General features: G+C 42.1%; 1 protein-coding gene across 1 annotated transcript in view; it reads left to right on the top strand.

Annotated features, from left to right (window-relative positions):
• NWD2 (NACHT and WD repeat domain containing 2) overlaps positions 1-26,078 on the top strand; it is a 215,179-nt gene extending 189,101 nt beyond the window's left edge. Inside the window, exons 4-7 of the mRNA XM_020888269.2 lie at positions 6,069-6,272; positions 9,438-9,582; positions 14,580-15,169; positions 19,708-26,078. Of these exons, the coding sequence (XP_020743928.2) occupies positions 6,069-6,272; positions 9,438-9,582; positions 14,580-15,169; positions 19,708-23,640 (4,872 nt within the window). The 3' untranslated portion in view covers positions 23,641-26,078. The remainder of the gene's footprint in view (positions 1-6,068; positions 6,273-9,437; positions 9,583-14,579; positions 15,170-19,707) is intronic.
• The last annotated feature ends 1,671 nt before the right edge of the window (positions 26,079-27,749 follow it).

Here is a 27,749-nt window from a genome sequence, read left to right as displayed (position 1 = left end):
GTTTTGGACACGCCAGGGGAGGTCTGTGCGCCTCTGTCCTGTGCTGGACCTCCCTGTTTCACAGAATCCTGAGCATTAAATGAGATCAAGCACAAGAGAAAATGTATATATTAATGTGAATTTTATCCCTTCTCCAGGGGGTCTTCCCGGCACAGGAATTGAACCAGGGTCTCCTGCATTTTAGCAGATTCTTTACCAGCTGGACTACCAGGAAAGCCCCTTAAGAAATAATAGAGAAGCTTAAGGAAAGGAGGAAATAGTTCCACCTACCTTGCATCAGTGACTGGGTTGAAGGGACTGGGCATTTGAAGAGTATGTGCTTCAGCTTGTTATAGCATCAATGGAGGAGGGGACGCAGGTGATGGAATCTTGCCTTTCTCTTCCAGCCTTCCCGAGTGATGGCTCATCAATTGTCCAGCGAGCATTGCACACCTGCCTTTGAAGTTGAGCTTCCATACCCCAGAAAGACTGTCCTCACCAATCTCTCCTGATACCCCACAACAAAGTAAAAAGAGACATGCTGAGCTCGCCAACACCATGGAGAATACATCAACCTCTCTTTTCTGTTTGTTGCAAGAAAAACTGCATGGCGTCAGGCTCAGACCCCAAAGATTCTCAATTGCACACCCAGGCAGAACTAACCATAAAGAACTTGCAGGGGAACAGGAGAGGACAAGGGAGAAAAATCAATGTTTGTGCAAAGGAAAAGAAAAATCAATTGAGGGGAAAGAAAATGTTATCCCTAAGCCTTTGAAAGCAGTGGCTTAGATGGATCCATATCAGCATAAGGAAGGAAAGGATGATACAAAGAGTAGAGAGTCCTTTTACACTTAAGTTCTCAGTTGCAAGGAAATCAATAGCTCAAAAATGATTTCTTTTTTTTTAATTGAGGTGAAATTCGTATCACATAAAATTAACCACTATAAAGTGAACAATTCTGCGGCATTAGTACACTGACAATATTGTGCAAACACCACCTCCATCTAGTTCCAAAGCCTCTAGAAGTATTTCTTATGCTAGAATTTTATATACAGAAACTACACTAGAAATTTTTCTTAGACTTTTCAATCATTTGGGCTTAACTCCTAGATTGTATTTAAGCACTCAGTTGGATTTTTGCTTGCTACCTAACTAATATTAGACATCTTTAGTATTTCAAGATGGGCCATTTAATTAGGTGAATGGGAGAGGCAATTATGGGTTTCCACAGACAGGAGAAATCCCATACACTTATGTTCATGTGTATATTGACAGAGTATTTAAACAACTCAATAAAAAGTTGAAAATTATTTCAGCTATATGCATTTCTTTAATTCAGGGTCATGCAGGCACACTGAGCAATGGTATAACTAATATGTATGGACCACAATGCAAAATCAGATACAGTCCCTCAGCTCTTCATCAGATTTCTCCAAAAACTGGTCTAACCAAGCTGTTTGTGCAAAGGAAAAGAAAAATCCTCTAAACAGTGGCTTAGGTGTATCTTTATCAGCACATAAGGAAGGAAATGATGACACAGAGAGTAGAGAGTCCTTTTACACTTAAGTTCTCAGTTCCCTCATTTCAGTTCAGTCGCTCAGTTGTGTCCGACTCTTTGCAACTCCATGAACCGCAGCAGGCCAGGCCTCCCTGTCCATCATCAACTCCCGGAGTCCACTCAAACTCATGTCCATTGAGTCAGTGATGGCATCCAACCATCTCATCCTCTGTCATCCCCTTCTCCTCCTGCCCTTAATCTTTCCCAGCATCAGAGTCTTTTCAAATGAGTCAGCTTTTCACATCAAGTGGCCAAAGTATTGGAGTTTCAGCTTCAGCATCAGTCCTTCCAATGAACACCCAGGACTGATCTCCTTTAGGATGGACTGGTTGGATCTCCTTGCAGTCCAAGGGGCTCTGAAGAGTCTTCTCCAACACCACAGTCAAAAGCATAAATCAGATCTCTCAAGACTGGTTTAACCAAGGAAAAACTTACCTTCTTGAATATTGGGGTCAGAAAGATGTAGAAAATCTGACTCTTCTTCTATTATGGAAGTGAACAGTCTACTGACAGTGGACAGAAAATAATGCTTTCTTGTGTTTCTGTCGCTGCCATAGGGTCATCCCTGTGGCATGTCTACTGTCCGTGGCTACAGGGCTAAGGAATAGTCTTGATTAGGAAACCAAGACTGAAACTCCATCTTGCCACTGCCACTTTTATTGTTAGCATTTTAGACTTAGTCCTGAATCTCTAACCCTGCTCTGAACCATTGACCATGGAAGCTGAACTTTGTAATTGAGTTGGACTATATCTTCCTCTAAATTGACTGTTGCCATTCCCGACAGATGCAGGTATGCTGTGTGTGTTACCTTTTAACTGTAGCCACATGGAACCCCAGAAAGTCTTCCTGAAAAGTGTGGTAGCAACTTCCTTTTTACAGTTTCTCTTTTTGCCATTTTTCAGAGAGTGAGATAACACTGAGACAGAATCCTATTTGGGACTCCTGAGAAGTAACTGCTTCATGATTTATGAGCATCCTACCCAAAGGAAGAATCAATAGAGAGAAGGCAAAGACTTGGGGAGAAGAATCCAATAAGTAACTTTAAGCCTATCTCACATTATTACTTTTCTGAAGTTCTGTGTTAGCACTTTATATATAGCAGGCACTCAATATAATCTGTTATTTGAATGGGATAAGGATATTTTTTCTTCTTTAGTAATCTCCACTCTAAGGAATATTTTACCTTACTATATTGATCAAATAATGTTAGTATTTTGTGCCAGCTGTTCAGCTCAAATAATTATTTTTAAATAGCCTTCGATTTTTTTTTTTGTAATGATCTGCTGTTCCCTGTCCTGTCCCTTTGGTGCTTGCGAACCATCATTCACGAGACCACATATGCATTGCCCATAGCAAGTGGTCCTTAAAGACTATTGAGGAATCAATAGATTCATTTGTAACCACATTTTAAAATTCAGAGTTCTAGGTTCCCCAAGCCCAGTGGTCCTTAGGTCTGAGAAGGAATCTTGTAACCTGCTAACAAACACCCTGGGTGATGTGGTGCATGTCATCACAAAACATATTTCAGAAACTGATCCATAGATTTGATCCTGGCCTAGACTCTGTGACCAGCCTTATTTAGAGCAGAGAGAAGATGAAGAACCAACAATAAATTGATAATATAGAGATGATGGTCCTTCCCTGGGACATGAGCTTGTTTCACTAGTTGCTATTATGTCCTCTTTCCTACTTCATGCCTGAAATCCAGCTGGTATTTCCCTGGATCTTGGTTGCTGAGTCCGTCATATTCTTAGGCTTCATTGGTTGCTGGCTAAAGAATTGTCAATTAGTAAACCCCATATTTAATGTTCTGGCTGTTTACCAAGTCTTTCACCCAATGACCAAACTCCATTGTTTGCTTTGGGAATTCGTCCAAAAAGTCCTACGCCTACTGTTTGGAAGTCCACTTAGTCCCTCCCTTGCCCAGGTAAGTTTGCGGCTAACTCTCCCAGCATGAAAACCTCACTCTTCATGACAGATATTTCTGACTGAAGATCCTGACTATCCTTATCCAGAATCAGCCAAGAGGAATAGGATACTCAGCAGGCTGTGCTGTGCTGAGCCACTCAGTCATGTCCGACTCTTTGTGACCCCACAGCCTGCGGCCCACCAGGCTCCTCTGTCCATGGAGATTCTCCAGGCAAGAATATGGGAGTGGCCATGCCCTCCTCCAGGGGACCTTCCCAACCCAGGGAACGAACCAGCTTTGCAGGCGGATTCTTTACCATCTGCGCCACCAGGGTAGCCCATTCACCAGGCTCCCCGTAAAAGGATCATCTCCGCCTGTATCTGTGGTAGAATGAGAGGCCGTGCCTGCTCGTTTAGCCAAATTTAACACAAGAGATTTTAGAAGAGGAATTGTTAAGTGAAAAACACTTCTAAATGGTATTATTTTTGTTGCATACAGCCTGTTGTCATGAATAGCCCCAAACAAATGCAGATTCAAATAAAAGTGCTCTTAATTGGTGTTCAGGATTGAAGTGAAGGTTGCTGACAAAACTGGTACTTTCCCAAATTGTTACTTTACCTGCTGAGAGCTGAAATATCATCTTTTCACAAAAGATGAAGTTTCAAATAAGAATAGAACAAACTCCAAGGAGATCTTCCTCTGTCTTGGTTCGTCCAAGTAGTCGATAAATGTGCTTCTTAATACTTTCTATGTGTTAGGAATAAAGAGCTCTGGTCTCTGCCCTCGTGAGGTTTATCATCTTATATTACAGCTTAGGTCATGAATTTATGTAGGAAACAGGTCTATCCAGGACTTTTATTCTCCCACCTGCCTGTCTGAGATGAAAAGAACACTCTGGGTTGCAGAGATAGTAAGAAATGCTCCCAAGGGAGCCAAAATATGATTCACCTTCCAGTGGGTAGACTTCCAGTAGTGGAAGCTTATGACAAAGGTGCTGGTCAACAGGAAGAAAGGATGAAGATGACCACAAATTAAACAGAAATCTTCCTATGGATATTATAAAGCAGACCAACATGTCTTGGATAATATAGATCTGTGTTAGAGTTCTGTATGTTCCTTCTATTTCTACCAGATAAGACACTGAAGATTAATTGAAACACCAGGTGCTATGTAAGCTAATATTTTTGACAGCTTACACCAGTGGTTCAGACACCTGGAGAGCTTGCTAAAACACGGATTAAACTCAGCTATATCAGCAGAGTTTCTGATTTAGGAGGTCTGAGATGGGCCTTGAGAACTTGCATGCCTAACAAATTCCCAGATAACACAGATGGTGCTGGGCTGAGGACATTTTGAGAACCATGCGCTTAAGCAAACACTTAGAGGAGCCTTTGAATGTGTTGCTCCACAAGGAGTACAGACAGCATCATAAGGCTTAAAAATGTTAAATATCTGTAGTTTTTCTCACTATAAAATAATACATATGTATTGCAAAAAAAATTTAATACAAAAGCAATAAATTCATAAAACAACCAAAGTATATTTAAAACCATTCAGTGACAAGTCACCATTGGTAACCTTGCTGTGTATTCTTATAAAATCTCTATGTGTATATGTGATGTTTATGTCTGTACATATATATGATCTCTTTCTCATATATATATAATGTATATACAGTATCAGATTCATCTTATACATACTGCTTTGTAACTTACCTTTTTACTTAATAGTATATTATAAACATCTTTCTACAGCAATAGAGTTCTAAAACATAATTTGGCACATCCTTTGAATAGAGATACCAAATTATGTTTAAATGTATTCAAGTGTTCCCACTTCCTGGACACTTAGGTTCAACTCCTTTCTGTTCAAACAGGTTCAACATAAATATGCTGATGACTCATTATATACATCCTTATTTTCTAAAGACAGATTTCCAGAACAAAAATTGCCAAAACTCATGTATTTTAAGTCTTTTAGTATGTATTATTAGAAATAATACAAATTTCAAAGAAATACTGGATCAATTTACACACCCATCAGCTCTACATTATATGTCCATATAACACTGAGCACATTTTCCTTTGCTAGTTTAATAGGGACAAAATGATATCTTGTTTATATTTTTTATTTTTTTCAGTTACCAGTGGGATCTGTCATATTCAGTGATTTCATACTTCTTTCATTTGTAGCTGTGTAAATCTGGGGCTTAGAATCAAACTATTAACTGTATACTTGTTTGGGAGTTTATATGTTTGAGATTTCAGAGTCCAACACATCATTTTTCTTTGTCATGAACCAACAAAAATTCTCAAAATAGGTAACTTTTGATACATTATGTAAACTCTGGGGAAATTTCTTTGTTACAAAATTCCGTAGTTTGGATTTGTCCAATATGCAATCCCAGTATGTGAATTTATTATACTACAATATAAATGGTCTAATTTTACTTACAAAATAATCCATGTGAAAACATATCCACTGTGATTAAGAGAGACAATTGATGGAATAAAGTATCTTGTTATCTGTTCATTAATATTTATTGTGTGGTCATATGATGTGAACACTAAAACAGGCTTTCTTGGTGATACACTAAACTGAATTTTCTTGGTGATACACAGGGACTATTAGGTGAAAAATACGGGAACATCCGAATCCCCGGAGAAGTTGAAGCCTCAGAGTTTGAGATGATCCTGGATGCTGCCACAGAGGCGGAGCTGGACACCAAGTTACTGGAAGAGTGGTATTGCCGGGATGAGAACTCGGTGCCAGCCGCGTATTACCTCAGACCCAAATCAGAAACGCTGCAAAGCAGTAAAAATGCAGTTGAGTTAGCTTTCTCTCCAAACTGTGTCTCTCGCTACATTTTTAAACTGTTTATGTCACCCGGGGTAGTTTTTCTCCACAGAAAAGGCACAGCAGACAGAAAGTTATTCTGCCCTGGACCCTAAATTTCCTTTTAACAGCTAAATCCAAAGCTAAGAAATCTTCCAAATTCACCTTTCTTTTTTGACATCTTAGACTTTCCTTCTGGAGTCATTTCCTTCTTCCTGAAGTATATCTTTTGGAAGTTCCAAAAGAGTGATAAGTTCTGCTTATCTGAAAATATGTGTATTTTTATCATCTCACTGTAACGTATATATATTCCAATTGGTATAGTTGTGCTCCCCACATTTGTGAATTCATATATTCTATCAATTTTAGAAAATTCTCAGCCATCATCTCATCAAATACTGTCCTCTATTCCTTCTTTCCTTTTTGCTCTTTAGTTACATGTATAATAGATTGCCTCACTCTATCCTCCATATTTCTTTTTTTAAATTTATTAAATTTTATTAAACTATACTTGATTTACAGTGTGTTAATTCCTGCTGTATAGCAAAGTGATTGCTATACATATATATATATGTATATATACACACACACACACACACACTCATATACATACATTCTTTTTCATATTCTTTTCCATTATGGTTTATCACAGGGTATTGAATATAGTTTCCTGTGTGACACAGTAGGACCTTGTTGCTTATCCATCCCATATATAATAGTTTGCATCTGTATCCTCCATGTCTCTTGATTGTCTTTCTCATTATCAATTTCCTTATCTTTCTGTGCTGCTGCTAAATCGCTTCAGTCGTGTCCGACTCTGTGTGACCCCATAGACGGCAGCCCACCAGGCTCCCCCGTCCCTGGGATTCTCAGGCAAGAACACTGGAGTGGGTTGCCATTTCCTTCTCCAATGCATGAAAGTGAAATCGCTCAGTTGTGTCCGACTCTTCGCAACCCCATGGACTGCAGCCTACCAGGCTCCTCCGTCCATGGGATTTTCCAGACAAGAGTACTGCAGTGGGGTGCCATTGCCGTCTCCGCTTTCTGTGCTACTATCTGGAAAGTCACTTTAGATCTTTTTTCCAGTTTACCAAATTTCTTCTTCAGCTGTGTCTCCTCTGTGCATTGAGTCTTCAAGTTCAACAGTTATATTTTTAATTTGTAAAAGATTTCTTTTGAGGCGGCAGTCTTTTAAAGCTCTGCAAAGTTATTTTTTATAGCCTCTAGTTTGTTTTTTTTAATTCAGTATGTTCCTTTAACATTTCATACATTGTTAATTTATTTTTTTGTTTGTTTTGTTTTTTGTGGTTTTTTTTGGTTTTGTTAATTTATTTTCTTATGTCTTATGTAGAACCTTGCATAGAGGTTGAGGCGTACATGAGTGTGATAGAAACACAGTCATTGTCTCTTCTCCAACTTTGTTCCCAAATGTATCCATCATATGTCCCCTGAAACTGAATGAAGGAGGTGGAGAAAAGAGGTGGGCCTAATTATTGCCTAGACCTTTTAAAGAGGTTGAAAAGAAGCCATAGGACTTCTCTGATGGCCTAGTGGTTAAGAATCCTCCTGCCAGTGCAGGGGACGTGGGTTTGATTGCTGGTCCAGGAAGATTTATGTTTCAGGGCAACTAAGCCCAAGCACCACAACTACTGAGCGCACATTCTAGAGTCCAGGCTCCGCAACAAGAGAAGTCTGCCCACTGCAAATAAGAGAGTGGCCCTCACTTGCCACAGCTAGAGAAAGCCTGCACAGCCAAATAAATAAAAAGATAAAATGTAAAAAAGAAAAGAAGGCGTAGAAATCCATTCTCTTCCAAAGAAAATATCCTTGCTAATGCAGTACCCAGGAGCTGCAAGAGGAGACGAGCCCGGGGTTAGCAACAGCTCTTCAGTTAAGACCCCTGTGTTTCGGCCACTCTGACATTTAACGGAAAGCATCTTCTCCATGCAAAATGAAATCATGTCAGATTACTCAGTTCTTCTTTTTCTTCCTCACATGTATTTTTTAAAGTCATCTGGAAGAATATGAAGGGTAAATCCCAAACCATTCGCCAGGTAAATATGCCAGGAGTAAAGGCAATGGATGGTAAAGTAGATACCAAAAAGCATGAAACCTCAGGAAACCAGTTTTTCAAAGCTGTAAAACTTACACCTGTATTTAATTGGCTTTAGCTGTTCCTTCTTTCTTTGATTCTATGAGCCTCTAGGGGAATTTAAATTATTGGCTGAACCATGTTTCTGCATAAATTGTTGTTAAGTAAATGATTGTTTGAATAAGATTATCAGCAAGACTCTATAAATGTTACTTTCTTGGGAGGCACTCCTATTTTATTTCCTAGAGGATAATAAAAAATAAATGAGGAAGAAACAACTAAAGACAATTAAATAGTAACATATGAGGCAGTCAGTTCAGTTGCTCAATTGTGTCCGACTCTTGGCAGCCCCATGGACTGCAGCACACCAGGCTTCCCCGTCCATCACCAACTCCCAGAGTTTACTCAAACTCATGTCTGTCGAGTCAGTGATGCCATCCAACATCTCATCCTCTGTCGTCCCCTTTTCCTCCTGCCTTCAATCTTTCCCAGCATCAGGGTCTTTTCCAGTGAGTCAATTCTTTGCATCAGATGGCCAAAGTATTGGAAGTTTCAGCTTCAGCATCAGTCCTTCCAATGAATATTCAGGACAGATTTCCTTTAGGATAGACTGGTTGGATCTCCTTGCAGTCCAAGGGACTCTCAAGAGTCTTCTCCAACACCACAGTTCAAAAGCATCAATTTTTTGGTGCTCAGTTTTCTTATAGTCCAACTCTCAAATCCATACATGACTACTGGAAAAACCATCCTTTTGACTAGTCTGACCTTTAACTGTATTGAAGAGATGATTTTGTTACAACATTTGTATCAAAACTCAAGAGTGAAACACACAATATATTGAGAAAATCAAACAAACAAATCCTGTTTGGATTCACACTTTTGTGTCACTTGGGCAAGTTCACATCACTTTCAGGGTACTAGGGAGAGTAAATGAGATACTATCCATTAAGCACCTGTCATGGTAAGGCCCATGGTAGACTTTCAAACAATGGTTCTCTTCCTCTTAAATATTGGGTTTTCTTGATGATTTTAAGACTGACATCTCACTTTCACTTTTCTAAAGATGCAGCCTTCTGCCAATGCTGAGAATGAGAAGACCTGGCAAGAGATATCAGATGAGATCAAGAAGATATTTAAGACTGCTGTAAAACTGTTACATGAAAGGGGGAAGATGAAACACAGCCAAGCCAAGAGGTACCTGTTCTCAGGTAAATTTTTATGCATCTTCAGTAAACTGAGGAATTGATCATTGATAGATGTATTCACTGTTACCTTTTATGGTTATGCAAATTTAATAGTATTTACTGCCTGATGAAATTTAATTTTTCTAAATGTTTTTATCTCCTGGAGAGACAAGTAATCTTTTTACTCAAAGATAAGCCTTTACTTACTTATCTTGAGGAATTCTCCAAAAATATGACTTTAAAAGAAGTCAGAGGAGGCTGGATATAATAGAACAGACTCTGCCAGTATTTCTCAGTTGAACTGTTCATTAATTCACTTGCTCAGCAAACATTTATTGAGGGCATATATATGCCAGGCGCTGGGGCTACAACAATGATGAAGAAGGCAAGGTTTCTGCTCTCCCAGGGCTTATTGTTTAGTGAGGAGGAAATAAATGATAGGCAAGTAATCAAATAGATGAATAATATCATTTCAGAAAGGATAAGTGCTATGAATAAAACACAGTAATAGCCTGATGAAGGCTGTGGAGGTCTTGAGATTTAGATAGGGAAGATGATAAGGAAATGACCTCTGAGCTAAATGGCAGAATGAATCAGAGCTGGCAGTGCCATATCTAAAATGGAGAATTCCAGGCAGAGGGATTGCCAGGTTCAAGACTCCTGAGACAAGAATGTGCTAAGCAAGTTCTAGGAGCAGGAAGAAGGTAAAGGTTGCCAAGCTCAGAGAAGGAGAGATGAGGTTAGAAGGTGGGCACAGGCCATAATAACAACAGAAATAATCAATAAACAATCTATAATAGGAATAAAATAGAGTTTTATTCAAGTCAAACTGAGGACTGTAGCCTGAGAGAGACAAATTCAAGAAGCACTTGAATTGTGTTCTGCCTGACTACAAAATGAGGGAGGCTTATAGAGGCAAAAATCACAAAGTTACAGTAGTCACTCTATCAAATTGTTTATCAAGAATTATAACTAGAGCTGGCAAGAAGTCAGGATGCATGTCAGATAAGGACTGGTTGGGGTCTGAAATGGTCGCATAGTTACAAGGGTAGACCTTGAGACCTAGGCAGCTGCTAGCAGATATTATTTTGAGAATGAACTGGTGGTGGTCTTCAATCTGATACAGTTCAGAGAATTCAAGTTCTCAATGATGCAAGAAAAATGTCTGAAACCACATACACAATGGCCACTGGTTCCCTTTTAGATGCCTGAATCATAGATAATCAATTTTGATTTTTAGATGTATTCTTTTCTTTAGTGGTCAAATCAGATGTACAATGCATTTTTGATGGGCCAGAAGACAGGATGTTCTATTTAACATACAGTTCAACCCAAATCAGGTATAAGCCAGAATGACTTCCTCATATTTCAGTCTGTGAAAATGTCTTCCATCACTGCGTAAGATGGGAAGCTATCAGAGGTTGGGAAATAAGGGAGTGGCAGGATCTAGATTAGCCTTAAAATAAAAAAATATCCCTAACTACTGAGCAGAGACTCACTTGTGGGCCTTTTTCAGCTGTGGAAAAGAGGCTTTATTTTTAGGAATTGCATAGGAAATCACATATCTGAAGGAATATGTCAGTCATAGTTTCCAGGCGACGAACACTCCTAGGTAAAGTAATCGGTTAAGTAGCATTTATTTTAAGAGGTGATAGCAAAGAATTATTGAAGAAAAAGCAATAGCAGTTGCATTTTCAGACTGGTTTTGTGAATGATGTGGCAAAATGTTTGTGAAAACCTAAGAAGCACTTGATACCATTCATGCTAGATATGCCTGTATGTCAACCTCAGAGAACGTATGAATAATTTTGACAAATTCATTCTCCAGATGTCAAAAATTAGGTCTTATTTTAGTTCTCCCTAAAAATGCTAAAATCAGCAGGAATAAATACTATCTTTAGAATATACAGGTTAACATATATCCTTATTCCTCTGGGATCTTTTTGATCCATTTTTGAAGCCCTGGTTCTTTGTCTTTATCAAGGACAAAACTACCCTATTCCTAAAAAATGTGCTGTATCAGGAAAAAAATACCAAGAGCAAACACTCTCCTATTCTTGATGTAAGAGACACCAGTTGGGGAGGGCATCCTCTGACTTAGAGTTAGACAGCCCAAGTTTTAAAAAATTCATAGGCAACTACTTTCTCTTAATTTTCTCCACAATAAAGAACTTGATCCACATGGATCGTCTTATGAAGATTAATAATTTTGTCCTAGGTAGCATGAAATACTATACCTGGACTATTTTCTGTTTGGGGTTACATCTCTAAAAGATATGCATGCTCATGAAATTTTAATTTATTTTACATTCCAACTCATTTTAAGACCAAGTTTGCACAGTGAAAATTGCTGAAGAGGGGCCAGCTCTTTGAAATGGATAGAGTGTATTTGTTTTGTGTCTGTCTATCAATAACCAATGTGGTAGTTAGACCAGCCTCTTTCTTTCTTATTAGGATTGCAAGATACTCTTCAGCAATCACCATCAGATAACTTTGGAAAAATAAAGGCTTATAACTTATAAGTGGAATAGGAAATGGCAACCCACTCCAGTTATTCTTGCCTGGAGAATCCCATGGACAGAGGAGCCTGGAGGGCTACAGTCCACGGGGTCACAAAAAGTCTGACATGCCTGAGCACACATACACGTTACTTATAGGACCTGGAAATTACAAAGCACATCTAAAGCCACACTGCAAGGTCACAGCAGAGAGAGAGAGAGAGACAGAGTGCACACACCGAGGGTTTTGCTTTGACTGGGCTCACTCTTTACTGGTAAATGCAAAACATAAAAGTGGGAATTTAAAGCTCAGGAAGAGAGAAAAACTAGTGGCCAGAAAGGTTAGTTATGGAAGTCCACCAAGAGCTCTTAAACAAAGGAGTCTCGGTGAGGGGAACTGGCCTGCTCTATACGTGTGGCTGTTAATGCATTTATTCAAGATAGGTGTTGTTGAAGTGGATGCCCCAGCAATCAAAGCTCAAGTCAGACACTTGCATTATAAACAAACAGTGTCCCACGCAACCCCCCCCCCAAAAAAAACTGTCAGGGTTTACACTACAATTTTACTTTAATATTTTCAGAAAACTTCAAATAAGAATACCAGATAGAGGGATTTCCCTGGTAGAACACAGATGGCTGGACAAGAGATGGACCAAAGGCTGCTTTCTGCAGGAGTTCAGAATATCCAAATTTCTTGCCTCTTCCCCTGTCCACATGATAACAAATTTTTACTCTTCTGCAAAAAGAAGAGGAGACATATGTTATATAAGCTTCCTAATCTGGCCTCTTGATGCAGTTTTCCTGAATAAAACCTTTGGTAAAACGTATTGATTTGGGACTTCCCTGGTGGTCTAGTGGTTAAGGGTCCATGTGCCACTGCAGGGGACATGGGTTCAAGAAGATTCCACATGCCTCAGGGCAACTAAGCCAGTGTGCTACAGCTTCTGAGCCCACACACCACAAGCACTGAAGCCCGCATGCTCTAGAACCTGGGCTCTGCAACCAGAGAGGCCATCACAACGAGCAGCTCACGCGCTGCAACTAAATAGAGCCCATGTGAACTAACGAAGACCCAGCGCAGCCAAAAATAAATAAAATTAAAAACAAAAACAAAACTATACTGGTGTGAATGGCACAGCTTATTCAACACTGGTGGATATAAACACATCTCTTTTCCTTCGATCACAAATCTTTATCAATTGTTATCATTACTGAAAAAATACTATCACAGAAGTTCTGCTAAAAGGTACCGTTTTTAAATAAAATTCCCACCTCCCTTAATAGTTACTTTATAGAATATACCTATGTTTCATTTTTGCTTGATGTTGGAGGTGTGGCCAGTATATTGAGATGGTCTAAGTTAGAACCAGCCCCATCTCCTACCCCCAAGCTTCCACCAGATCCCAGCCCAGCAGTCATCATCTTAAGAAAACCTTCCCCGACTTCTCCAAGTGGATTAGATTTCCCAATTGTTTGCTCTCAAGGCACCATGTCATTCAACTTCCCAGGCGTAAAAATAATACATTTATTTGTGGGACTCTGTCATTCATGTCTGCCATCCTCCACTGGACTATAAGCTTCATAATAGCTTTTTCTCTCAGCATTCTGTTTTCTCCCACCGCTGTATCCTAAGCAACTAGCAGCATGCCTGGTGCATAGCAGATGCTCAGTTAAGACAAACTGGATAAAGAAAAGCAGAGGGAAGAAAACAAGTTTTAAAAGACTGCTTATTTTAAAATTCATGTCCATTGGTTTAATTATTTTATTTTTTTCCCTAAAATTGTGCTTAATTGTTGCTTTTTATTAGTACTGATACAATTTTAAATGTTCTTATAGGGCCTCAAATGATTTAAAAAGTATATTTACTTTTATGTGAGCATATGTACTGTAAGCCCTAACATGGTTTTATCTCAGAAGAAATAAAGTTACATACTGAGTCATTTTCTTGTTCCTGCTCTGATGGGTGTAATGGGAGTTAACAATGACATGGATAATGGATAAATGAAATTAGCACATAATTATATTTTGAACATGCTTTTACATTTATATTTACACATATATGTCTGGGGTATATGCATCTCAATCAAAATGGTGAAACCACAATGGAGTAGTGACCCATGAGGAAGAAATAGACCAGATATATCATGTGGCCTCTTCCTCATTAGTTAGTTCCTGCTCTCCACTCTTAGAACCTCTGGAGGCTGGGAGGGAAACCAAGCAGGAACTTAGAAGAAGCAACTATAAACTCAGCATGCTTGCCTTCTTATGATTATGTTCAACCTCTCCCTCAGGTCTTGGAGGAAATTAAACAATTTTATTTAGAATCCATTGTTCTGGGATCCAGGCTGTTTAGGAAAAGACAAATAGGAAATTAAGGACTTGAGAAATTATTCTAAAGATGACTCAGCTACACACTATAAGCAAAATAAACTACCACTACTGACTTGAGAGTCACATGCTAGAAGCGTGGGTGCGTTGCTTCTTGGTTCTAGACAGTAAACTCCTTGTTGTATTTTCTTTCAGCGATAGAGGATGAATTTGATTTTGCTCTAGGAAAGCAAACTCCAGCATTCCTGAAGAAGTGTGTTTGCTATATTAGGAAAATTGCTAACATTGAGCGTTTCGTGAAAATCCCGGAAATGGGAAAATACATGGACATAACTGGAACAGAACCGAGAATTATTCGGGACCCTGAAGCACAAGAGAAGCTGATAAAACTCAGGGATGAATTTATTCCTACCATTGTTGCTTCATCTAATCTGAGAGTGTACACATCTGTTACTCATTGTGACATGAAACTAGGCTATTCCCAAGAAATAGAAAACCATTACATAGAAGGACTTGGTAAACAATTTTATGAGGATATGATTGACATAATTCAGGCCACGGTACAACAGAATTTTGACACAGAAACGGATACGCTCTATGATGAAATTCTTCAGCATTCATCCTTATGTAAAACATATGCCTCCTTCTACGAGTACAAATGTGAATCTCTAAACATCGTGCATACATACATTCTTCCAAGCAAAACTGGGCACATCAGCCCTCTTATTATATACGGTGGACCATGCACTGGAAAGACCCTTCTGCTAGCTGAAGTAGCAAAGAAGGTAAATACCTATTCTTTTACGTGTATATTTGTAAAAACTTTGGGGAAAAGACCAACTCACCAAATTCACTTCCATTTTCTGTGTTTACTATGAATTATAATGGGTCCTTTTGGAATGGATACTTCAGCTTTTCTCTTTTGCTGGTATAGCAATTATACTGAAAGAGTAAGACTCGTGAGGTTCAATCCTAGACCAGCTTTGTTTGGTCTCTTACTGTTCAAACTCATGTGGTGGAGCTAGTTCTCATCGGGCTGGAAACAAGGGCAGATCTCACAACTCTTCTCATCACGCTCAGCAAAGACAAGCCCTCTGATTGCTTCTGGATACTAAATCCATCTCAGTTCAGCAATTAATATGTCCAGTTGAAGATGATGATTCATACTTCAGTCTACATCTCCCTCGCTCGGCTGAGGCCAACCATATGCCAGGCCCCTCCAGCAGGAAGTAGGAACATGACCATCTTCTCCCTTCTTACACCACCCAGCACTTCTTCCCCTCCATCCCTAACCCCAACCACACTCTGACTTCTATAGGTTGTGATTTAGGGGATGTAGGTAAGGTGGCCAGAACATTCTTATAGACCAGTACCCTTCTGACCTGGACTCCGCACTCTGGTCTTGGTAGGTGTTTAAAACATCCTCCTGTTTCTTCTGAGGCCTTTCCTGGTTTCCCAAAGGTCTTTTCCCTCTCACATTACCTGCCATGTCCTCACTGAGCATCTCTCACCTACTGTACCCCAGGCACAGGGAACTGCATTATTTTTCCATCTGCTCAGCCCCATGGCTCCTAGACATGCAGCAACACATATTCTAGTCTCTTTCTACCAAGAGCCTCTCCACAGCCCAGCAAGCTCCCTTCGACAGGAACTGGGAGAAACAGAACCAGCAGAAACCCTCATCACTCACACTTACCAGTGGCTGACAGCTGAAACATGGGAAACACTTGGGTACTGTTTTGCCCTGAGAAACTCCAGTCCCAAAAGGGCATCTCTCTATCACTCCTCCATTGGAGCAGCTAGCCAGCCTCAGTCACCCAACCTCCATATTCCTCAGCTGTCATCAGGCCCAGATGGCTATGTCTCTCAAGCCCTAGGGGACACCCTGAAAGTGGTCCGTTGCAGCCCCTTTCCCAAAGGTAGAAGTGAGAAGCGGGCATCTATCAGTCCTCTACTTTGGGAGTAGGGTGGTGAGAGATATAACCCACAGCATCCTCATCTCCCCACTTCCGCGGTGGCTCAGTGGTAAAGAACCTGCCTGCCAATGGAGGAGACACAGGGGACACGGGTTAGATCCCTGGGTTGGGATGATCCCCTGGAGAAAGATATGGCCACCCAGTATTCTTGCCTGAGAGATTCCATGAGCAGAGGAGCCTGGCAGGCCACAGTCTGTGGAGTCACAAAGAGTCAGACATGACAACTAAACAACAATAAAATCCTCCTCTCCCTTTTTTTTTTCTTGACCCCTTTTTCAGGCTGGAGGCAAGTAGTCCACCAAAGGTAGCAAAACTAGTTTTCAGAATTCCCTTTCAAGTCTTGCAAGATGGGCTGGAGCTTCACTATGGAATGTGGTATCTATTGTCTAAACTGGGTGAAACTAGTACCAGTTTTAACCTCCTGTCACACTTGACACCAAAGTCCAATGGTTTATACTATCCTGGAGTTACTTCAGAATCTTTGTATTGCTCTTCTTGTGGATACTCTCTTAAAAACAGAGCTTTCCTTAACTTTGTGAACATTCTCATGATTTATCACATGCTACACAATCATCTTGAGGCCAAGAACAGAGAAACCGTGTTGTGCCTTATGTGGGGATTAGGTCCCAAAGTGAAGACACAGGTGACAACCACGTATATCAGACTTACATTTAAAGTCCTTAGGAGGGCCCGTTTACCGTTTCTCAATCTGCCAAACCCAGCAGCTGGTTTTTCTTCTTGTGTTAGGGTATGAGCCCGTTCTTCAACTGAGACGGCAGGCTTATATTTAGGGGCCACGTTGTGTCAAAATACGTGTGTGCATGTGTGTGCCCGCCTGCCTGTCTCTGCATACTACTTTGTAGGTGTGTCTTCAAACTTTAGAATTATTCCAAGTGAGCAAGACAGTAATGCTACAGGGGGGGCTGAAACCAAATGAGAAAACACTGGGTGTATGCACGTCACAGTCCCTCCAGGGCTTTTTCCTTGTGGCAGAGGGGAGGATAAAAGTGGCTGGAGGAACAGTGCGCATGTGATGCAACCCTCCGTGTCTAGCATGGTAGTCATATGACGTGTGGGATGTGCCTGTACACACGCGCGGTCCCCATGGGCAGAGTGTGGTGACAACCAACCTATAAAATGGCCTCTGAGTGCTCGCTGTTGTCCAACCACCAGGCTCTCAGAGGAGCCTTGCCTGCTTCCAGGTCCCCTGCCTGGACTCCGCTTGCTTCTCCTCCCTCCTGGGGAACATCTGCTCCAGCCCCTCCCCCACCTCCACCAACTACAACCTGTGCTCTCGTGACCTTGCGTCCTTTGTAGGGATCCAGACAGGCATCTCACGTTTGTCTCCAGGTCGTCTCTTGGGCAACCAACATTTCCTGGGACATGAGCTCATATCAGAAGGTCATTCTTTATAGACATCGCAGATCCTACAGCCTGGGATTGGGAAGAAGGATGATGCATATAATCATCATAAGCCATCCACACAGGGACAAACAAATTGTATTCTGTTTGTGATTTGCCTCCGAAGGACAGCGGTAAAAGGGAGGGATTGTGAGCGTGCATGTGTGAGCAGACGCTCAGTCATGTCTGGCTCTTCGTGACCCCATGACTGTAGCCCATTAGGCTCCTCTGTCCATGGGATTCTCCAGGCCAGAATACTGTACCTTCCTCCAAATTAGCTTCAAAGGTTGGGGCCAAACACCAAAAATGAGTTGCTTATTTTCCTTAACAGCTAGTTTTGAAACTGACATCCATGAGTCTTCTAAACGTATTCACACTTTAATCTGAACTACCTATTCAGGAAACAAGTTTCATAAACTTACTTCTTAATGTATTAGAAAATATGTCTTTTTCTAAGGAGTATCCTTGGTGAATTCCAAAGATGACTGAAAAATATCATCTCCCTAAAGATATGCTTTGGAGTGTTTATACTTTGATCATATCCCTTTTTGTCCTTACCTTTCCAGACAGAAAAATACTCAACCCAGCAGCTCTCTCATATATGTTCTCTCTTTAACTGTGAGATTTAAAAAAGAGAGAGTGGGAGAGAGAGAACACTAGAATGAAAGTCAGATATGACTTCTATTCCATTTTCATCTCTTGGTAACCATTTAACTACAAGCAAGCTATTTATCTGGTTTGGGCCTCAGTTTCCCCTTCCGTTACATGATACTGTAATCTGTAATCCCATGTGTCCTACAGAGAGAGAATGTGAAGCCTGATGACTGCCTGTTATATAGTAAACTGTCTGTTATAAAGCACAAATTCAGCCAAACTCATAACCCACATTATCAGATTTTTATGATAATAAAAAATAATGATGATGACCCTATAGCATTACAATAGAGTAAAAGTCTCTGAGTCGTGAAAGATTATATCCAATATCATTTTATTGCTGAATATTTTTATTACATTCTAATTAACTAGAAGGCTTCCCAGGTGGCTCAGTGATAAAGAATCTGCCTGCTAAGCAGAAGATACAAGTTTGACCCCTGGCATGGGAAGATCCCCTCGAGAAGGAAACGGCAACCCTCTCCAGTATTCTTGCCTGGGAAATCCCATGGACAGAGCAGTCTGGCGAGCTACACAGTGCATAAGGTCACAAAAGAATGGGAACTTTAACAAAAGTTAACTGGAACATGGTCAGGCTTATGTAACCCCAATTAAGGAAAATATTTGACTTGACCTAATGTGTAGGTCCCTGGTGGCTTAGTCGGTAAAGAATCTGCCTGCAATGTGGAGACCCAGGTTCGATCCTTGAATCAATTGCTGGGTTGGAAAGATCCCCTGGAGGAGGGCATGGCAACCCACTCCAGTATTCTTGCCTGGAGAACTCCTATTGACCGAGAAGCCTGGTGGGCTACGGTTCATGGGGTCGCAGAGTCAGACGCAGCTAAGAGGCTAGGCACACGATGTGTAGGTCATTACTTAGTCTGTTCATTAACGAATCTTTACCAAGCACCCACCATGTGCAACAACTGTGCCAAGAACTGGAACTTCAGTGATGGGGAGCCAAGCATACTAGACATTCAGATTTACGTTGGTGAAATGCTTTATAACTTCTAGAATACAAGCTCAAGGCTGCCTTGTGGTTGACTGCTACTGATCCCACTGTTATGTGACCTTTAGTGGGGTGATCCTGAGCATTTCAACTATAGACTTTAGTGCACGCGCTTTGTGACAGCTCTCTGACCGTCTCAGGCCTTTCTATCTCCTGGGTCTAGGTTACTTTCTGGCCTGGTTGGGGTTCCCAGAAGGCTGATCTCTGCAGAGAGGAAGTGTTGTTGCACATGACCATGTGAATATATATATATCTCTCCATTCTAAATGCCACCTTTGTGTTTTAGGCTTATGGCTGGCTACAGGAAGACACAGGACCAGAATCTGACCCAGTTGTAGTCGTGAGGTTTCTAGGAACCACAGACCTGAGTACTGATCTTAAGTCTCTCCTTCTAAGTGTTTGTGAACAGTTGGCCGTGAACTACCGGTGCCTGGTTCAGAGCTACCCTAAGAAGATCCATGACCTCCGTGACTTATTCATAAACCTTTTGAATGAGTCTTCACTGCAGAGGCCTCTCGTGGTCATATTCGATGCCCTGGAGCAGCTCTCGGAAAGTGACGAGGCCCGCAAGCTCTGGTGGCTTCCCGTGCACCTTCCCCGCTTTGTCCGGATCGTCCTGTCCACGCTGCCCAACAAACATGGGATCCTGCAGAAACTGAGGTGCCTTATCCACGAAGAAGACAACTATATCGAGCTGATTCCCCGGGACAGGAAGATGTGCAGCCAGGTGCTCAAACACCAGCTGCTGCGGGTCAAAAGGAAGGTCACATCGGGCCAGCAGATTTACGTGAACAATGCCTTCTCCAAGTGTACGCTGCCCATGTTTGTGAACCTGACCTTCAGGGAGGTGAGACACTGGCGATCTCACAGAGACGTCGACGAGTCCTCCCTCTGTGTCACCGTGCATGAAAGCATAGAGCAGCTCTTCTGGTCCCTGGAGCGAAAGTGTGGGCAGAAACTCGTCTCCCGGGCTCTGGGTTACATCACCATGGCCAAAATGGGTTTGAGTGAGATGGAGCTGGAGGATGTGCTGGCCCTGGACAACAGTGTGATGAACGAGCTCAAAGAGGGCACCAGGCCCAGCAACCCCCTGAGGGTACCTTATCTGTACATCGCGAAGCTCAAGGAGGGGCTCAGTGGATGCCTAATCGAGAGACACGTGAAGAACGTCACCCTACTGGTCTGGGCCAACAGACACCTGCAGCTCATAGCCCAGAAGCTGTATCTGCAGGACAAGAGTGACCTGCATGAAATGCACACCATTCTGGCAGACTACTTCCTGGGAGTCTGGTCAGGGGGCAGGAGGAAAGCTTTCTGCCTGGAAGACCCCTACCTGAATGGCTGCCTTGACTTGGAGAGCAGAAGCCTGCTGGAGGAGGAGAGGCACTTCATAGAGCAGGCTTCCTTCGACAGGCAGGCCCCTGACCAGCCGTGGGTCTTCCAGTGCAATCCACTGGAGCCTGACATCTTTTTTGTCAACCATCGGAAAATGTGTGAGCTGCTATACCACCTGACAAGGTGTGGGAAGACTGACGATCTGCTCTATGGCATCATCATGAACTTCAGCTGGCTTTACACCATGATCAAAATCGGCCAGTTTGACAAAGTGCTCGCGGACATTGAGCTGGCTTACAACTACTCGCAGGAGAAGGAGCTGAAGTTCCTGGCAAGCACCCTCCGCAGCATCAAAACCAAGGTCGTTGCGTTCCCCGGCTCCCTCTCTGCAGAGCTTCAGCAGAGGCTGCTGCCCGTTTTGAGCTCCCTGCCCAAACTTAGACACCTCCTCTTAGAATGTGACAAAGACGGGCCCAAATACTGCTCCATTGTGCCCTTACACTCATCCATGGATGTGACCTACAGCCCAGAGCGACTTCCCTTGTCATCTAGTCACCTGCACGTCACCGAGATTCTGCCCACCTGTAACCCCAGTACGGTCCTCACGGCTTTAGAAAATGGTTCCATTAGCACTTGGGATGTGGAAACGCGTCAACTCCTCAGGCAAATCACAACAGCCCAGTCTGTCATCCTGGGCATGAAACTCAGCAATGATGAAAAGTATCTCGTGGTGGCAACAACAAACAACACCCTGCTGGTTTACGACAATGTAAATTCCTGCCTCCTGTCTGAAGTAGAAATCAAAGGGACCAGGCATGGAAGCGGCTCCACCTACATCAATGGATTTACACTGTCCGTCAAACATGCCCTGGCCTGGCTCGAAGCCAGCAAAGATGTCACCGTCATTGATCTGCTCTATGGATGGCCCCTTTACCAGTTCCACTGCTGGTACGAAGTGACCTGCGTCCAGTGCTCACTAGATGGCGTGTACGCCTTCTGCGGACAGTACCTGAACACCACCACCATCTTTCATCTAGGGAGTGGAGAAAAGTTATGTACAGTGACATCTGAATTTTCAGGTGGGTTTGTGAAGTTCCTTCTCATCTTGGACACGGCTCAGGAAATGGTAATGGTAGACAGTGAGGGCAGCCTTTCTGTTTGGAACATAGACGACATCTCCAACCCCCAGCTGACTGATGACTTTGACTGCCGCAGGGAGGACAGTGAGGTGGTCAGCATTGAGCTTTCAGAGGACCAAAGTGCAGTTCTCATCTGTAAGGCCCTCAGCATCGAGCTCTTAGACACGGGCCTGTGGAAGGTGGCGGAAAAGTTCAGAGCAAAGCACAATGAACGCTTTATATCAGCTGTGCTGTCCAAGAACGGAGACTGCATCATCGCGACCATGGAGAACACCTCGGCCGTGTTCTTCTGGAGGCGGGACACGGGGCAGTGCATGGCAAGCTTGCAGGAAATCTCAGGTACCATAGTCAAGTTGGTGAAATCCAGTCACCACAACATGCTGCTATCTTTATCCACCAGTGGTGTCCTTTCCATCTGGGACATAGATATAATCACAGCTATGTCCAACATAGACAAGACTGGGAAACCCATCCAAAGTCTGGTGTTGCCTGCTCGCGGGGAGATCATTTACTCCCTTGATGGCTCAGATTGTGTTCACAAGTGGAACTTCAGCAGCGGGTTCCTTGAAGCAGTGTTTAAGCATGAAGGGACAGTTGAACACTGCGTGCTGACGTCCTCTGGGGACGTCATGGTGACGTCAGATGATAAGAGCAGCCAGTACGTCTGGCACACCAGCAGTGGTGAAAACCTCTTTCGAATTAATGGGCAGAGAATCTCCCAGCTGCTGATTACACACAATGACCAGTTTGTGGTCTCTCTCTGCGAGGAAAATGCCTCCAGGGTTTGGAGACTGGCCACGGGCCACAGAGTGTGCAACATCCTGACCAGTCTGCAGAACGCCTTCATCACCTCTGCGAACACCTTCGTGGTGGGCATGACCAAAAGCAAGGTGCTGGCGGTCAGTCTTTGGACAGGAAGCATCACCAAGAAGTTCTGCTGCGAAGACGGCACCACCATTGTGAATTTTAAATTGATTCCCGACTGCCCAGATATCATCGTGTTTATCACATCGGCCGAGACGGTTAATATCTGGAGTCTGACAGAAGAAGTGATCTGCCGCCGTGTGCAACTTCCAAACAACTTCCTGAAAAACCTCGAGGATTTTGAAATCTCCCCCAATGGAAAGCTAGGCATTATTTCCAGGGGAGATGAGAATATCAACGTGCTGGATTTACACAGTGGCAAATTACGGGTGGTGCATGCCTCTGGGGTCATCTGGAGGCAGAGGCTGTCTCGAGACGGCCGGTACCTGGTATACATCTGTTTCCGAAATGGGGAAGAAGAGGACGAAAATGGTGTGATATCCAGTTTGATTGTCATGAGACTGGCCGATGGCAAAAATATCGGTGCTTGTTCCCTTTACAAAACACCAACTTTCCTTGCCCTCTCCCAGAGGCACCTGAACATCATTGTGGGCTTTGATGACGGCAGCATAGGGATCTACACCGTGGTGGACCGGGTGGATGCTGCACTGAAAATTAAAATCGCCACTTCAAACAGCAGACAGATTTTCAACAACGCGACACAGACATCCAGGCCAAAGTGTAACAGTTACTGTTTTAAAGTGTCTGTGGATTGTCTATGGAGAGAGTCGACTGAGGTTTTTGCAAGAGACAGTCCCATCACCGTGAGTGACTCCTCGGAACCCAACGAGTCAACACCCTCCAAGAAACACAACCCCTGTTACGAGCGGGTGTGCTCGGCCCTGGAATCCAGGGGCCACAGCTATGCCCCTGACAACTAACAGTGTGTTTGTCCTGCTTAGCAGAACTGCATGGTACACACGTAAAAGGAAAACAAATCACCTTCTGTATCCCAAATGATACACATTCGTTCTTAAAAGACAGGAAAGAAAAAAAAAAAAAAGACAGGAAAGATGCTGGAGTTCCAGTGTTAACTATTGCTGTTCTCATACATTGAGACAATCCTCTGGAGAAGGGAATGGCAACCCACTCCAGTGTTCTTGCCTAGAGAATTCCATGGACAGAGAAGCCTGGCAGGCTACAGTCCATGAGGTCACAAAGAGTCAGACACGACTGAGCAACTCACACACACACACACACACACACATGAAATGTACAGAAATGTGAAATTATTTGTAAAGTCGGTCTTTTTGACAAAGCTTATCCAAGAATGAAGTCTTGACAGAGTTTCCAGAAATCATACTTACACAGCTATATCAGCTGAAAGGTAGAGAGTAGTTTTTAAATTAACTGGACTGGAAGAGGCAGCTTCTCTCATCCTATTGTCCAGATGAGAGAGGTTAGAGCTACACGCAGACCATCTGGACTGGAGTTAGTTCTACAGCAACAGGTTGAAATTGTGAACACAAATTGCTGTTGGACTTCAAATGATCGTGGATAACTAAACACAGCCTTAATCTCTCCTTACATTTTTAACGATCCTGACAACTGTGTCAATCCAGTCTGCAGATGGAAGGTCTAAAGGTGCAAAATAATGTAACAAATACGCCCAGAGGTACTCCTAGTTTCCCAAGAGCAAGGATGCCAAGTATGAGGCCACAGACTGGGCTGGGGCCAGAGCTGCCTACCGCTATTACAGGGCTACTGAACACACAGTCGGTCTTCATTACAACTGCATGCGAGGGTTTCTGTATCATGGAACACACAATTTTTAAACTATTTTCTGGGCTGCAAAGGAACACATTTAATATGAAACCACAATCTTTTCGTGTCATTTTGAAATGCCTGTGTGTGCTGGGTGTAAAAACGTGACAGAAAGGGCATTATACACATGGTCAAAACACCTGTTCATTTCTATCATTGTACCAACAAAAGGCTGTGCTATAGAAGTTGGTTGTGTGGAAGCATAAATTATTTCCTAAATCCCTGCAGTGAATCTTATGAGAAGGAAAGTTTTCTCGACATGCCATCTGTGGAATACTGACGACATTTGCCTTACTCACTCTTGTTCTTCTTCTTTCCTGTGTAAAACGCAGATAGCTGACCAAATACTCTGGGACAAACTGAATATGCCTGTCTTCGTGCTAAAATACTGCATAAATCTTAAGGGTGTCCAAAGGCTCTTTACTGTCCTGTTTGTGAGCACTTTCTTACTTCTATACACTATATGTATCCTTCCTTATCCGTCATCCTTTCTGCCTGAGGATTCTCTGGAGTCTTTTATAGTCTTAGCCGTTTCAAAGCAGAAGCTATGAAATTGGTATTCAATGTTTTTTAAAGACTACTTCTCCTGTCTAAAAGAAAATATTACATCCCAGTAGGGGAACATGATTTTTTTCCTTCCATATCCCCCTCATGGCATGTCCTTGGATGACTTTCCAGTGGTGATCAGCAGTGGTGGTTTGGTTTGAAAGAGACCATGGTGTCTTGAGAAGACAGAAAAATGAACAAGGAACTGACTTTCAGCCAGCCCTGCCTTGAACTCATCTATAGACAGATCTTTAACATCCCAAACGTATTGTTTTTGTAAACTGCAAGAATAAAGGTAGTGAATAGCTCCTCTATTGCTCTCACAGAGATGTGGGGGAGGAATGTGAGAAAAAAGGAGAGCTACATCCTAATTGTTAATGCTAATGGCAAAAACAAGTGATCTAACCCACAGGGAATCCAATATAGCTGTATTTCACCTGGAAAGCAGTTTGACACATAAGCATACAGAGATGAGGTTCAGATATGAAACACCCCAGTAAAAGATTTTTTTCCAGTATGTTCCTCCTGGTCTAGCTACCAACCAGGGAGCTGGTAGCCCAGAGAAGTTTCAGCCCACGTACAGATTACCTGTAGTTGATTGTATGAGTCAGTGCTTTTCTTTTTTTTTTTTTTTTAGCTCTTTGGAGGTAACACATTCTTATTCCTGTCTTTATCAGTTGGACCTCCATGCTACACCTTCCTAAGAATTAAATGCCTAGATGGATTCAATGTAGTGTGAATGTTCCATGTAACAGCTAATAGAGTTTTAACAAGTGACTTGAATGATTTTTCCTAACTTGTTTGCAACTGATAGCTCATATTGAATGTTTTTATGTAAACTTTGTATTGTTGGGAAGAATTACCCAATCAGAGATTTATATTTTCATAAATGTTACATTTAGTTAAATTTTGTTACAGAGTTGTTACACTAGAAAATTACTGCAGTCTTCAAAAAAGGTATAGTCTTGTGTATGTATTGTTTGTATGAATAAAGGATAAACTACTTAGATTTGCATGGCGTTTGTTTTTATCCCCCAACTTTGGCAGGTGCAGTTTGATATCTTCAATAATAATAATAATAATTGTTCATGCTTACTGAGTGCTTACTGTACATGAGACACTTTTTGGAGCTTTGCATGTTCTAAGCCATGTAATCTTCACAATAGCCGTATGAAGTAAGCACAGGAAACATTCCAAAGGTACAGATGAAGAAACCTAAAAACAGAGGTCCAGAGGGCATCACTGAACAGGATTTCAATACATCATCAATTTCTTTTTGTTGGCTTCTCACAGCACATAAAAATAAAGCATTGAGTATCTAGCAGACACTTACTGATAATAACCTAGAAGAATATTCTCTAATTTTCAGATTAGAGACCAGACTAGGCTCTGAAGTTTACTGGAGGTCTTTGCAAACTCCCAGAATTTTCAGGTATAACCATAACCACAATAGTTGAGGCATTCATTCAGCAAATATTCACCTGGGTATGCATTTTGCCAGGATGACAAAGTTGAGTAAAATAGGTTATACCTCCTTTGATTTCAGTCTTATTAGGAAAACAGGAAGCTAGTATTATGTGTAGTACATGAAGTTCAGTTCTCAGAGAAAATGTAGAGGAGTGGGTCATTGTTATTTACATAAAATAATTTAATATACATGAAGTTTGTTGTTTATGTAAATATCTTCCCTCCTAGGAGCACGAATACAACAAACACTGTACTTGCTATGTCCAAGATATTATGTTATGCCTAGGATGATTTAAAAATTAGTCATGCACACCTCTGCCCTCCAGAAGCTAAGGGAGGTGCAACTAAATTACATATAAGACAGACTATGATTTTTTTTAAAAAGTGGTTAATGAACATGAAAGCCAGGTTCTAAGGCAGACTATGATTTTTTTTAAAAAGTGGTTAATGAACATGAAAGCCAGGTGCTAAGGATACACTGCAGAGAAACAAATAAATCCACCTGGGAATCAAAAAGGATGGCCAAGAGGAGGCGACAGAGAGCAGGGCCTTGAAGGACAAGCAGCACTTAGCTGTCAGAATGTCAGAAAGACACTTCAGGTGGAGGAAGCTGCCTGAGCAAAATCAGGGAGAGCCAAAGTATCTCCAAAGTACTTGGATAACTTTAAATGCTACGTGGGGATTTTAAACTTTATTTGGTAACCAATGCGTGCTCAGTCACTTCAGTTGTGTCTGACTTTTTGCGACCCTATGGACTGTAGCCCGCCAGGCTCCTCTGTCCATGGGATTCTACAGGCAAGAATATTGGAGTGGATTGCCATGTCCTCCTCTAGGGGATCTTCCCCGCCCAGGAATCAAACCTGTGTCTCCTGTGGCTCCTGCATTGCAGCTGGATTCTTTATCACTGAGCCACCGGGGAAGCCCATGATAACCTATAGGGAATCATTAAAAAGTTCTTGAGAAGGGCAATAGTCTGGTTGAAATGGTATTTTAGAATGCCTGGGGCAATAGTGTGTCAGCTGGATGAGTGATGAAAGAGACCATAAGCTGAGAGACCAGTAAAGAGACTGTTGCAAAGGTCTGACATAGAAAGCAGAAGAACTTGATCTTAGGGCAGTGGCAGTGAACTTGCTAAGAGGAGGGACTTCAGGACATCACTGATAGAGAAAACAGCGATAGAGGTTGGTGATGAAAAGAAGGAAAATTCCAATTC

This window comes from Odocoileus virginianus, chromosome 21 (genome assembly GCF_023699985.2).
Source record: "Odocoileus virginianus isolate 20LAN1187 ecotype Illinois chromosome 21, Ovbor_1.2, whole genome shotgun sequence".
In the NCBI taxonomy this organism is placed as follows: Eukaryota; Metazoa; Chordata; class Mammalia; order Artiodactyla; family Cervidae; genus Odocoileus; species Odocoileus virginianus.
This window is presented reverse-complemented; position numbering and strand designations above follow the sequence as displayed.